General features: G+C 38.2%; 1 protein-coding gene across 11 annotated transcripts in view; it reads right to left on the bottom strand.

Annotated features, from left to right (window-relative positions):
• Positions 1 to 13,884, bottom strand: part of LOC122548961 (microtubule-associated protein 4-like) — a 416,046-nt gene that overhangs the window by 153,166 nt on the left and 248,996 nt on the right. For 9 of the 11 annotated variants that reach the window (XM_043687987.1, XM_043687988.1, XM_043687989.1 and 6 more), the window contains 2 exons: positions 5,059 to 5,190; positions 123 to 230 (listed from right to left, as the gene is read on the bottom strand). In XM_043687987.1, the coding sequence (XP_043543922.1) occupies positions 123 to 230; positions 5,059 to 5,190 (240 nt within the window). The remainder of the gene's footprint in view (positions 1 to 122; positions 231 to 5,058; positions 5,191 to 13,884) is intronic. The other 2 variants (XM_043687990.1, XM_043687995.1) reach the window with 1 other exon arrangement.

Here is a 13,884-nt window from a genome sequence, read left to right as displayed (position 1 = left end):
GAATTTTTCAAGAACTTAGTAAAGGTCATTTCGGCAAATATCCAAGAACTTTGGGTATCATCAAGTTCTGTGTTGTAGCAAGTCAAATAAATAAAGTTTACTCAATTTTCACCACTGTATACCTGTGGCTTGCCACGTGGAATCAAGCATTTGTTCTCGTGGATGAGCCATCTCTTCAGAAGAAACTAGGGAGCATTCGGAGGTTCTCTTTTCTTCAGATGACAGTTCTTCTGCAGGTTGTTGAAGGGGGACATTTTACTTCATTAAAATCTAGACAACTCCATGATCATCATACAAAAATATATAATTCACATGAATGAGCAGTTGAATGTGCACTGCACTTTGACATCAAAATAGAAGCTGCTTTCTTTGGATAGTCCTGGGTGGAGGATTTATTTTTTCTACATTAACGAGTGACTAATTTTTCAAGACTATTCCATAGATGTAACAACACTTTGCCTCTATATCCCTGTCTCAAGGTCACAAAAGTACTTACACGTTTAAGTTTTTTTTAAAACAGCATGGTGTAATACTGAGCAAAGATCAGGAAACTTAATTTCTACTTTGCACGAAGTTTTGAGGCCTCAGCCATGAACGTGGAAAGAGCATGGAAAAGTTGAGAATGAAAAGACTTCATAATCCATTTAACCGACTCAGAAACTAATATCAGTTGCTCCTTCAATTATATATTCTCTCTTAGCCAATATTACACCATGTATATTGTGGGCGGCACGGTGGCACAGTGGTTAGCACTGTTGCCTCACAGCGCCAGAGACCCGGGTTCAATTCCCGACTCAGGCGACTGACTGTGTTGAGTTTGCACGTTCTCCCCGTGTCTGCGTGGGTTTCCTCCGGGTGCTCCGGTTTCCTCCCACAGTCCAAAGATGTGCAGGGTCAGGTGAATTGGCCATACTAAATTGCCCATAGTGTTAGGTTAAAGGGGTAAATGTAGGGGTATGGGTGGGTTGCGCTTTGGCGGGTCAGTGTGGACTTGTTGGGCCTAATCTAATCTAATCTAATCTCCATAAACACCTACCTTTACAACTGGATGAAAGCTTTTGCTTGGAAAAGAGTATGACAAAATCAACCAGTTTCCACTCTTGATCATTTTCACATACTTCTTTTTAAAGGCTGTTCTCTTTTTACCTACATAGTACCACTATATGGTGTGCCTCTCCTTCGAGGGATCTCCCTTCTCAGCTTGTTAACATATGTCGGTACTGAGAATCATAGAATTACAGAGTTCAGAGGAAGTGTCACATTAAACTCAAAACATCAACTGCTTCTTTCTGTGGCAATGCTGTACAGTTTCAGTACTTCCTGCTTTTATTTTGGATTTCCAACATCCACAGCACTTGACTTTGGAGTATTTACCAGTATTCATCAGTTCCCATCTATGCTGCCACTATATGGCAAACAAAGAACAAGTAGTAGCCACTTAGTCCTTTGAGCCTGCTCTACTATTCAATAACATCTTGGCCAATCTGATTTTAACCTCAAATCCACATGCCTGCATATCACCAATAATCTTTCATACCCTTGACAATCAAGAATCTAGCCACCTTCAATTTAAAAATATTTAAAAGGTTCTCCATTCATTGCCTTTTAAGGAAGAGAATTCCAGACACTCAACCCTCAAAAATAAATTGCTCATTTATGTCTTAAATAGGCAGCCTCTTAACTTTAAAACCATGACCCCTAATTCTAGATTCTCTCAAGTAACCATTCTTTCCAACTCCATGCTAGTTAAGTTCCCTCAGGGCTTTATAAGTTTTAGTTAAGTCACTGCTGACTATTGAACTCCAGAGAATACAGACTTAGTCTGTCTAGCCTTTCCTCATAGGGTAAGCCATTCATTCCAGGTATCACCCCAGTAAGTTTTCTCTGAACTGCTTCCAAGATATTAACAGCTGTCCGTAAGTATGACGACAAGCACTGTACACCAGCTGCTGTCTCATCAGTGCCCTGTATACCTGAAGTATAACTTTCCTACTCTAGCATTCAATTCCCCTGCAATAAAACATAACCATCTATTACCTTTCCAGATTATTGCTGTCCATGTATACTAATGTATACCTTACAGTATACCTTTTATTCTAATGGCCTAACATATCTATTAGGTTGACTGACAAAGGCTTTTGACGTGTACACATCAACCACATTACCCACACCAACTCTGTGGTATCAAATCAAAAAACAAAATATTTTAAACACAATCTGCAGTGAACACCATCTACAAAATGAACTGTATAAATTCCAAGTTCCTTAGGCAGCATCTTCCAAACCCACAACTGCTTCCATCTAGAAGAACAAGACTAGTAAACACACGGGATCACCACCAGGTGCAAGTTCCCCATCAAACTATTCACCATCAAGACTGGGAAATATATCAACATGCTGTCACTATCATTGGGTCAAAAACCTGAAAACATCTTTCCTATCAATATCATGGGTCCACCTACGTACGATGGACAGCAGTGGTTAATGAAGGCAGTTATACTTCAGTGATGGACACAAATTCTGGCCCATCCAGCAATGCCCACATCCAATAATTGAATAAAAGGAAAAACCACCTTTAACAAATCCATGTTACTTTCTTAATTCTCATTTGACCAAACGACTGTTAATTTTGACTCATTATTATTTCTAAAAGATTTGTCATCATGGAGATTAAATTAATTAGCCTATAGTTACTGGGTTTATCTTTTTCCAGTCCTCTCACACCACCCCTATACTGAAAGGGCATGGGAAAATTAAAGCCAGTAGGGCCACAATTTTCACTCTTACCTTCCTCAGCTTTCTAATATGCATCCAATTCAGTCTTGATAACATTTAAGTTTAGTCAGCTTTTCTATTTTTCTTTTCTTACTGCACAGGATGCAGACATAGCTGGCAAAGACAGTGTGTATTCCTGTTGCTGATGTCCTCGAATGGAGTGGCTTGATAAGCCATTTAAGGGGAAAGATACAAGTCAACCACATTTCTGAGGGTCTAGAAACACATTTGGCCAGATCAGGCAAGGATGGCAGATTTCCTTCTCTGAAGGACATCAGTGAACTAGATTGTTTTAATGACAATTGACAATGGTGAATATTGGTTGGAGTATGAGATGCACTCTGGACTATGTTCGTTGTTTTTTTTCTCTCCTGTACAGACTTCCAAGGTCCACACATAACAACCTCTGAAACCAGAAGTCAATGCTGGGAGCGAGTACATTGTTCAGCGGATGCCTGCACTGGATGCCTAATGCTGTCTTGTGATCAGCTCTTTCTTTTTTAGCTGCACACAGCTAAGATGCAAGGTGACATCTCCTGAAATATGATAACCACAAAACACTCAGCCATGCACTCCAGTTGCTGTTTAAGTTCCAAACTCTTGAGCTCAGGCTGTTCTAGCTGCTCTCGCTCCCTGTTTATCCAAGAAGCTTCGTGGAACTTCTCAAAAATGCCTTCTGTTTGATAAGAAGTAAAATGGGCCAAAAACTATGAAAGGCTATTTGACAAGAATTGAAGATTCACGTTCTTTTTACAATATTTAGACATACTGCCACAGCTTAGGGGTAAAATCATAGAATAGATGATCCCTAGCTAAAAGGTTCTGAAGTTTTTGCATTTCTACAGCCACCTTAGGCTGAGGAGGTGAAAGCAAATCCCCTTTGGTCTGTTTAGTTCAATTGCACACGGAAAAACCCATCCACAACCATAAGTTAAATTTGAATTCAACATTGCACTGGGGACTTTTATGTATGTCAATACAATGTTCTGAAACATAATGGTCTGTTAGAAAGAAAACAGAACATTCCTCCAACATGCAACTTCTACATATTCTCTCCTTTAGGAAAACAAAACTCTACAATTGGTATCACAATCATTTTTAATAATGATCTACATATACCAGTGAAAATAGCCCAAGTTGTTTTTAACATTATGAAATATGATAACTGGAACCTTACTTATAATAAAGCAATTTGTAGAATCCTAAAAAATGTGACAGCACAGAAACAAGCGCCTGATACATCAAGAGAGAATGTTGCAGCTATCCTTCATTGCCCAGATTAGCATTTCCTACTTGTACCCATACCCTATAATACTCAACCTAGATTAATCCCATTCTTCTCATTCACCACTTCTTTTAATGTTTGAGAAATAATCAAGTTCCATCAAAAAACCCTTGCTTCAACAGTGATTTGTGACAGATAATTATAGTTTAACCAATTTCTACTTGAAGTATTTTTTCTAACTTCACTTTTTAGTATTGGCGATTAATTTAAAATGATATGTTCTCACTAGTTTCTTACCAATGAAAGGAAACAACCTACAGCAATATTTTAATAAGGTTCAAAACATTCAGCATCATTTCAAGATGTCCTTACTCTCCAGAACTCTGGTTTCTCAACTCTCTCCTTGCAAATGTAACCCTTCTTTCCTGGTAATGTCCCAGTCAATACATCCCACTTTCACATCCTTCGTGGCTGTCAACTGGAACACAGCAGTATAACTCTCTCATCTCAATCAAAAGGTGTCATACACGTTCCACTCCAAAGATTTGAGAATATAATGTTAGCTAACACTCTAATACAGTACTGACAGAGTGCAATGGCCTATTGTCTAAGGAACCAGATTTGAAATGAGACATTAAATAAGGCCTCTCCAGTGATTAGAAAAGATTGCAACTAACATCATTAAAATAGACTAACCTAGCACTTCAACATTGCTGTACATGGGACCTGGCTACACTTCAAAAGATATTTAAATTCTAGAATCTGCTTTATAATAGGGTATTCAAAGCTCAATAATATGACTGAATTAATGTACAACATTACTGCTTGTTTTTTGCATTTTCTGCCTTCAACATACAAAATTTTATTTGTTTCTCCAACAACTGTTTCTACTATTATCTTTCATGACTTGATGCAATACTGCACAATTTTCAATACATTTTCAATATATTATTGATGAAAACCTTCTACTTAGAAACTACCAAACAAAATTTTGCGATTGGGGTATGATAAGTAGTAAACATAAAACCAAGGGCATATAAGATAGTTTTCAGTCCTACCTGTAACTTTGACCAGAGAGTTCAGGTGTTGAAGTGTTGGACAAGACATTGTTGTACCTTTCATCTCATGTTCAGGAGGTAAGACTGTTTCCAAGTTGAACAGCTCCTTGGTATCAGGTCTTTCCAAAATACCTACAGAAAACAGCATACATTGTTAGAAGATTCAGCTTGGCTAAACTGGAAACCCTCTTTCTTCAGAGGTAGATGATCAGGAAGTGACCTACATCTTGATCACCACAAGTGTAGAAGGGAGGCAGCATTGTTCTCAGATGAGAGGTTATCAACTCGACTTACTTTAATAGGTTTGATCGCAATGAGTGTGTCCCTGGCATTAACTTGATGACTAAGGACTAAGGTTCTACTGCATAATATCAACCAAAGAAAAACAAAACAGACTAGTGTGGCTAATCATCTCACTCTGTTGATGGTATATTCCTGGATATAAAACATGATTGCACAATGACAAAGGCTTTTGGAGTACTTTAAGCTGTTTAAATGGATTTTCTTTGAATCTAGTATAATGTCATGGTTCCTTCCAAGCATTGAAAGGAAAATGTCAACGTGTGTTGATAAGTTTGACCTACAGTTCATTAAGATTGACAGCTGACAGTTTCACAATAATGGAGTGAAAGAGAGACAGCATAAGAGTGAGATAGATAGAAAAGACTGAGGCAGGTAAGAGGAGGATAGAAGGGAGGGGGAGGGGAAGGGGAGGGAGAGCGAGAGAGTATGAGAGCAAGAATTTGATTATGTAAGATGCCTTTTATGTTCCCAGGACATCCTAAAAGACATACAGTATCAATAGTATATAACGAGATGCAACAATGTCACAAAGGCTGGGGCCATCTGCTCAGCTGCTGCACCTTTTCTTTACCTTTGTGTACCAAGCCATCTTCCATCCAAAGCTTTTCCACCAATGCATCAGAGGTTGCATATTTTGTTATTTTCTCTATCATTTACAAACTAATCTCCTGCTCCTTCTACCCATTTTCCACTAAACTGCTGGTAACCTCACTTCCCTTTCTGGTCCCCTTGCTAGCTGACATTGTAAACTAATCAAGTATTGTTCTGCACTCCATTCAAATCTGCCATTACTTACATCAAAATTGGCAATTCAGCTTCTGTGAATTACTGCCCTGACTCCTGCCACCTCACAAATCTATGCCTGCACTTCTCCAATCAAGCTTCCATCGTTGCACAAACAAAACATCCTCAAAGTCTCAAATAACATCTTCTGTGACAGTGATCATGATTAAGCAAGTCATTTTCTTCTTTCATGACTGCTCTAGCATTTAACAACCAATCATATATGCCTCTTCCAATGCTACCCAACAGGCTGGCAAGGTCTTACCTGGTTCCATGATTACCTATCTATCCATAACTCAAGGATCTCCTATAATGATTTCCCTTCCCCATTCCATTTAATTACTTCCAGCATGATCTAAGAATTAACACCGAGTATTCACCTTTCCCTCACATTCACATTGTCCCTCACGGACATAATCCGTAGATGTGATTTCAGGCTCATTGTGTATGTTGATACACCCAGCTCCACCTCACTATCACTTCCCTACCTTTCCAGCATCTGCTTATTGTTATATTACTTATCTGTTAATTTACGTTGGATGAGCTGGAATTTTGATATCCTAAGCATCTTTCTGACCTCAAACATTCTGTGACATCATTATCACTTTGAAAAGGTTATTTTGTCCTGACTTTTGTTTTTGGACAAAGGTTGAAAAGGCAGAGGAGCTAAATTTATTATGGAAGACAGTTTAAGTAAACAACTCAGGAGTGCTTTAGGTTTTTTCCTATTACATTGTAACAATGGAACTAGTTTGAATGGGAGTGGCCAGTTCTAACAGACAGGATTTTCAGTTTCTTTTAGGTTTAGCAGTCAGAGGCTGTTTGGGGTCTCAGAAGAGTGAAGCTTCAGTGAATGATTCCTAGCTGCTATTTTCTCTGAGATCTCTCTTGATATTGCTTCCTCCTGGATTGGAAAACTGCATAGACCAATGCAAAGAAGGAAACATGATTGCCAACTTAAAACTCTAACTTAAACCCTACTGTTCTATGTCACAGTCTTAAATGATATTGAATTAAGCTGGTTCTCAGATGGTTGCCCTTGGACTGGATCCTGAGATTTTAATTTCAATACTCTTTAGCAGTCTTGCTTCCAAAAAAAGTTTTAAAACCCTCACAGTATGATCTATAAACATTTTCCCATGAATCTGGTTTCAGGTCCATTTGCCTACTTTCAACTGCAGTTGCTTGTGTTATTAAAGTTGCTTCACTAATGTCCATTTCCTCAGATTGGAAGAGAAATTTGATTGCTAATCAATATCTGTGCTAAATAATAGCACTTCACTGAAACACCTATTGTTTTGAATCACATCACATTGAAAATCTATTTTCAGGTGCCAATTTCTAACTATTCTGAGTTCAGCATGCCCATTGTGTCTGAAGTAATGGCTCTGAGCTTTCTGACCATTTTATTAAATTCAAATCTATCAGATCTTTTTACTCCCTGAATATCAGTGAAACATAGTGTGAAGATTTTGAATCTCAGTTGCTTTAGATTTCAGTTCAAAGTTTGATGATTCTGAATGAAAGTTAATTTTCTACAGTTCAGATCCAATGCATTTTTATCCATTTCTGTCTGAATGTAGCCCTTGCTCCTCTATCAGTTGCCAGAGATTTTTTTACTTCAAAGTCATATCATGCACTGTCGAAAATATTAACACTTCCTGCCTATAGTTTCACAGATTAGATTCTAAAGGAGAATTTGTAGGAAGGGGCTCATCAATCATTTTGCATTACTTTGGTACAAAGACTGTCTAAATATGCTTAATTTCCCCTTTCCTGGGCAACATTTTTCTTTTCAGACGTCAAAATGAGCAAGTTTTCAAAATTAGCAGAATGAGATGGTTAAAGGATATCCAATGATATTACATTCATTTACATCCACAGAATTTACTGGTATTTCCTTCTTCTTCAAGGCATTGGACAAAATTACTACTTGCCGAGCATTGCAACTAAAATTTTAAACTCAATATGAATTTGCTATCAGACATTTAACTGTCATTTCATATTCTTAATAGAACAGACTCTTGCTATCATTTATGATAAGATTCTGCATTCCACATTCCTTGACAAGGGCTTCAGATTCAGTATTTGTACCTCTTCCTTCAAACAAAAAAAAAGTGATAACTTTATCACTGATTTCCTCTGAATTGACTAACAATTCCACTGCATCAAATTTTCTATCCAGAGACATTACTGAATTTTGTACTAGTTTCTTCAGACAGAAGAAATGAATAGCTTTTGGAAAATGGGTTGTCTTATCCATAATTTTAATAATATACTGATATCCTGATTTAATTCTGGGTAATAGTTATACACAATCTACTAGCATTCAACAAAATAGTTCTTTAAAAATTGACATGCGTATTATCTGAAATTCTGTAGAAGAGTCAATAACGGACTAGAAACATTAATTCTGTATCTCTTTTCACAGATATGCTTATCCAGCATTCTCTGTTTGTTTCAGATTTCAAGTATCTGAAGTATACTGGTGGGCATATCTGGTGGGCGGCACGGTGGCACAGTGGTTAGCACTGCTGCCTCAAAGCGCCGGAGACCCGGGTTCAATTCCCGCCTCAGGCGACTGACTGTGTAGAGTTTGCACGTTCTCCCCATGTCTGCGTGGGTTTCCTCCGGGTGCTCCGGTTTCCTCCCACAGTCCAAAGATGTGCAGGTCAGGTGAATTGGCCATGCTAAATTGCCCGTAGGGTTAAGTAAGGGGTAAACGTAGGGGTATGGGTGAGTTACGCTTCGGCGGGTCAGTGTGGACTTGTTGGGCCGAAGGGCCTGTTTCCACACTGTAATCTAATCTAAAAAAATCTATTCTACTTTTGCATGGGTTTAAATAGAGCAAGTTTAATTTTGTGCAGAAGTTTCCCTGATATATATAACATGATTTACAATACAGTGCTTTGTCCTTATGGAAGTCTTGGCCAGTTAAAATGCATGTTGATCATTGGTTTTCCTTAATCCTACGTGCCCTGACTTAACAATTGGGTGCGCTATTTGCAATATCTTCTTACGCTATCTGGGCTGTACCACGTTCCAATGAATCACCATCTGTGCTTTGTCTGCAGAACTGACAGGGTGTCTCTATTTCCTCATCTGAACTCCATTTTCAATGTAATAACCACTCCTGAACTGCTTCAGCATCAGTGTGAGCTGTGCAAACTTATTAAACTCCAGATCTGCTCTCTGAGCCTTAATTAGCAAATACTTCCTTTGAATGATCCCTTCATGTTAAGTTTCAGCTACTAATATTGAAAGTGGCTTTGGGTAATCAAACACATGGTTGAAAGTCTGGTGTGGTAGAAGTAGGTTCCAGTTTGAGTGTCACTGGCACAGTACTGGGGAAAGTAGGATCTGTACTGTTGGGATGATCTACCCCAAACCACAGATTTCTATTGCTGCAAATCCTTGGAAAGCAGAGATGTTATAAACTAAATATTGGGGGTATGGGCCCAAATTTGAGAAGTTGTGATGGTTTGAAGAGTGAGGAAATGGCAGAAGATGAAATTAATGTGGGAAACAAAAAGCAGAAAATGACTAGAGGAGACAAAGAGCAAATCAACAGACAAGTGAGGGTGACCATATAGAGGTTTATAAAATCATGAGGGGCATGGATAGGATAAACAGACAAGGTATTTTCCCTGGGGTGGGGGAATCCAGAGCGAGAGGGCATAGGTTTAGGTAAGAGGGGAAAAATTTAAAAGGGACCTAAGAGGCAACTTTTACACGCAGAGGGTGGTGCATATATGAAATGAGCTGCCAGAGGGAGTAGTGGAGACTGGTATAATTACAAAGGCATCTGGGTATATGAATAGGAAGGGTTCAGAGTGATATGGGCCAAATGCTGACAAATAGGACTAGATTAGCTTTGGATAGCTGGTTGGTGTGGACAAGTTGGATCGAAGGATCTGTTTCCGTGCTGTACATTTCTATGACTCTAAACCTAGAAATTACAAAAATAATAAAAGAAAAAATAGCACTATTTGAATGCATATAGCATTTGAAACAAAATAGATGAATTTATGGTTCAAGTTGAGATAAATAAATATGATCTATTGGCCACTAAGACATGGCTGTAGGAAGAACTAGACAAAGTTGAAAATCACACAACACCAGGTTATAGTCCAACAGGTTTATTTGGAAGCATTAGCTTTCGAAGCACTGCCCCTTCATCAGATGGTTGTGATGTAGGACCACAAGACACAGACTTTATAGCAAAAGGATTACAGTGTCATGGAGCTGTAATGATATATTAAATAAATTCAGATAAAGTCTTTCATCTTTTAGAATGAGATATACTAGTTTCGGTTCTTAAATAGATTGAGACTTAAATACTGAAGGGTGAGACACAGTTCGGAAAGACAGGAGGCTAGGGAAGAATGGAAGAGTGGCTTTGTTAAAGATGATATTAACATTCAAAAGGAGACATAATCTAAATTCAGGAAACCAGGATACAGAAGCAGTCAGCATAGAGATGAAGTCGAATCACGCCAAAAAGTATTTTGCGGGAGCTGTGGACAAGCATCTTAACAGTACCCACATGGGTAGGACAGGATATCAAAAGGGTGAAATCATGAGAGCTTGTCAAAAAGGTACAGTAATCATCATGTGGATTTTAACCTACACTGGAAAAATCGGATGGGAGAAAGTAGTCTAGATGAGGAATTCATTGAATTTTTTTGCAACAATTTCTTAGACCAGCATGCTATGGCACCAACTGACCAGGTTTTGACCAAAGAGATAGGATCATTTACTGACCTCATAGTGAAAGTGCCCCTGGGCAGCAGTTACCATATTATGATTGAATTCTGTATACAGTTTGAGGGAGAGATGTGTGGGTTCTAGACTAGTATTGTGAATATAAACAAATGCAATTATGAGGTCAGGAAAGCAGAGCTAGTGAAGATAAACCACCTTATTTTAAAGAATAGGCAAATAGAGGTGCATGGCAAACATCCAAGGGAATATTTCAGAGTGTGCAGAGTAGCTACACACAAGAAAGAAAAAAAATTAAGGAATGGTCCATATTTCTATGGTTAACTAAAAAAGTCTGAGGCAATATCAACCTCAAAAATTGGACAGGGTATTACAAAAATGCGAAGAATTATTAATCAATGGTGGGGGGTGGGGTAGAATTAGAGTACAAAAGAAAGAAAGTTAGCCAAAAATATACAAAGACAGGAAACTTTTCTTTTAACTATTTTTTTTTAAATCTAAAGGAAATGTTGGTCCTGCCGAAAAGGAGTCTTGGGAATCAGTAATGGAAGATTAAGAGATGGCAGATGAATTGAATAGAGATTTGCATCAGTTTTCACTAGAGAAGATAAAAGTAACATCCTAGAAATGTTGTAAATCAGGAAGTGACAAGTCCCAATGTCACGCTAGATTTCATCCTAGGGTCTTAAAAGTAGTAATTATGGAGATGGTTGGTGCATTTGTTTTAAGAAGATTCAGCAATCATTCTTTTAAATTGGAAAATATCTAATGTAAATCCCTTTATTCATCAAAGGGAGCAAGCCGAAAACAGGAATCTACAGGTCACTTGGATTGATATTTGTCATAGGAAAAATGTCAGAAGCTGTTACTAACAATGTTATTACAGGACAGTTGGATAAGCCAATATGGTTTTATCAAAGGGATATCACGTTTAAATAACTTATTGGAGTTCTTTAAAGAAGTGCTATGGATATAGGAGAACCAGTAGATGCACTATAATTTGATTTTAGAAGGCTTTTGATCAGGTATCACATCAAAAGGTTTTTGCAGAAATTAAATGTTCATACTATTAGAGGTAACATATTGGCTTAGAAAGATGACGACCAGCTTGCTAACAGGAAGCAGAGAGTAGGAATAGATGCATTATTTTCAGGCTGGCATAATGTCACAAGTGGTGTGCCACAGAGGTGGTGCTGGTTCCTCAACTCTTCACAGTTTATACTAGTGATTTGAATGAAGGTATAGTGGATAGATTTGCTGATGACAAAGATAAGTTAGAAAGTTGTGAAGAGGATATAAAAAGAGCCTACAAATGAAAAAAGATAGGTTAAGTGAATGGGCAAAAATCAGGCAAATGGAGTAAAATGTACGAAAATGTGAAAATGCTCATATTGGCAAGAAAAAGTTTCTAAAAAAACATTATCTAAATGACAGAGGATGCAGAGCTCAGAGGTGCAACAAGATCTGGGTGTCCTAGTGCATAGGTCACAGAAGGACTTTAGGATACCACAAGTAATAATGAAAGCTAATAGAATGTTACAGTTTATTACAGCAAAACCAATTCTTTTTATTCGTTCATGGGACGAGGGCATAACTGGCTAGTCCAGCATTTATTGCCCATCCCAGAGGGCAGTTAAGAGTCAACCACATTAAGAGACACTTACATGTCTGGAGCCACATGTCATCTAAGCCAGGTAAGGATGAAAGTTTCCTTCTCTAAAGGACAATAGGTGAATGAGATGGGTTTTTCCAGTAATTGGCAATGGATTCATGGTTATCATTAGACTTAACGCCAGATTTATTTTGAATGGAATTCAATTTTCACCATTTTCCATGGTAGAATTTGAACCCAGGTTCCCAGAACATTACTTGTGTCTCTGAATTAACAGGAGAAAGTAAGGTCTGCAGATGCTGGAGATCAGAGCTGGAAATGTGTTGCTGGAAAAGCGAAGAAGGGCTTATGCCCGAAACGTCGATTCTCCTGTTCCCTGGATGTTGCCTGACCTGCTACGCTTTTCCAGCAACACATTTTCATCTCTGAATTAACAGTCCAACAATAATATCTTTAGGCCATTGTCTTCCCAGTGCAAAGTAGGAAGGTTATGCTTCATTTAAACAGGGCATTGGAAGGACTACATCTGGAGTATTTGTATTGTTATGAAGGAGTGTACTATATCATTAAGAAAGAGTAAAAGCTATTTTGCACTGACAGCTTGCAAACAACTGTCATGTGACTGACTAGCAGTCTCCGAGTGTACTGGAAAATTGAAAATATGTAACATTTGGCTGTAAATGAGTACCTCAGTTGTTTTGACCACTTCGAATCTGGCCAATTGGTTTAAATTATGCACCAAGATACGGAAATAATCAAGTTTGAATTTATTGATTTTGACAACATCGAACCAATGAGACAATCCGATGTTTTGAGAGTTAGCCAGAGAGAGCAACTGCCATCATCAGAGTAACTGCTAGCAAAACACTCTCTATCAAAGGTACCTTTGCATATGAAACATCTTTGCAGCAAGAGACCAAAAATGACCCAGGGAGATCGATAGCCAGAGGAAGACAGACCCCAGAGACAGGGTTTTGAAAATTAAGTTGATGTAATTTTAATAGGGGCATTTATAGGAACACTATTTGGTTCCATAAATCGGTGCAACATGGAGGGCTGAAGGGACTGTTCGGCGCTGTAACGTTCTATGTTCTAGTATACAATTAAAGAGTTGGGAGTTTGATAACAAGCAGTTAGGAGAAAGGAGGCTTAAAGTTGTAAACAGTTGTCGTTTAATGTTCACTTTTAGAGTTAAAGAATAAATTGATCTTTTTCTTACAATAGTGGAATTTAGGAGTTCTCTGTCACTCTAACAGATTATGAGTTAAGGTGAGCTTTTCTGGGTGTTTGGTTTAATTAGCAGAAGGGTTCACCACCATGTTGTAACAATACAGTACTGATTAACATCCTTCCATAGATATGGTGCTGTGTTCGAAGCAGACCATGATGTGTTGGGCAGCACGGTG

The sequence above is a fragment of the Chiloscyllium plagiosum genome, chromosome 4, assembly GCF_004010195.1.
Source record: "Chiloscyllium plagiosum isolate BGI_BamShark_2017 chromosome 4, ASM401019v2, whole genome shotgun sequence".
Classification (NCBI taxonomy): domain Eukaryota; kingdom Metazoa; phylum Chordata; class Chondrichthyes; order Orectolobiformes; family Hemiscylliidae; genus Chiloscyllium; species Chiloscyllium plagiosum.
Note: the sequence above shows the minus strand (reverse complement) of the source record. Positions and strands in the feature narration are given on the sequence as shown.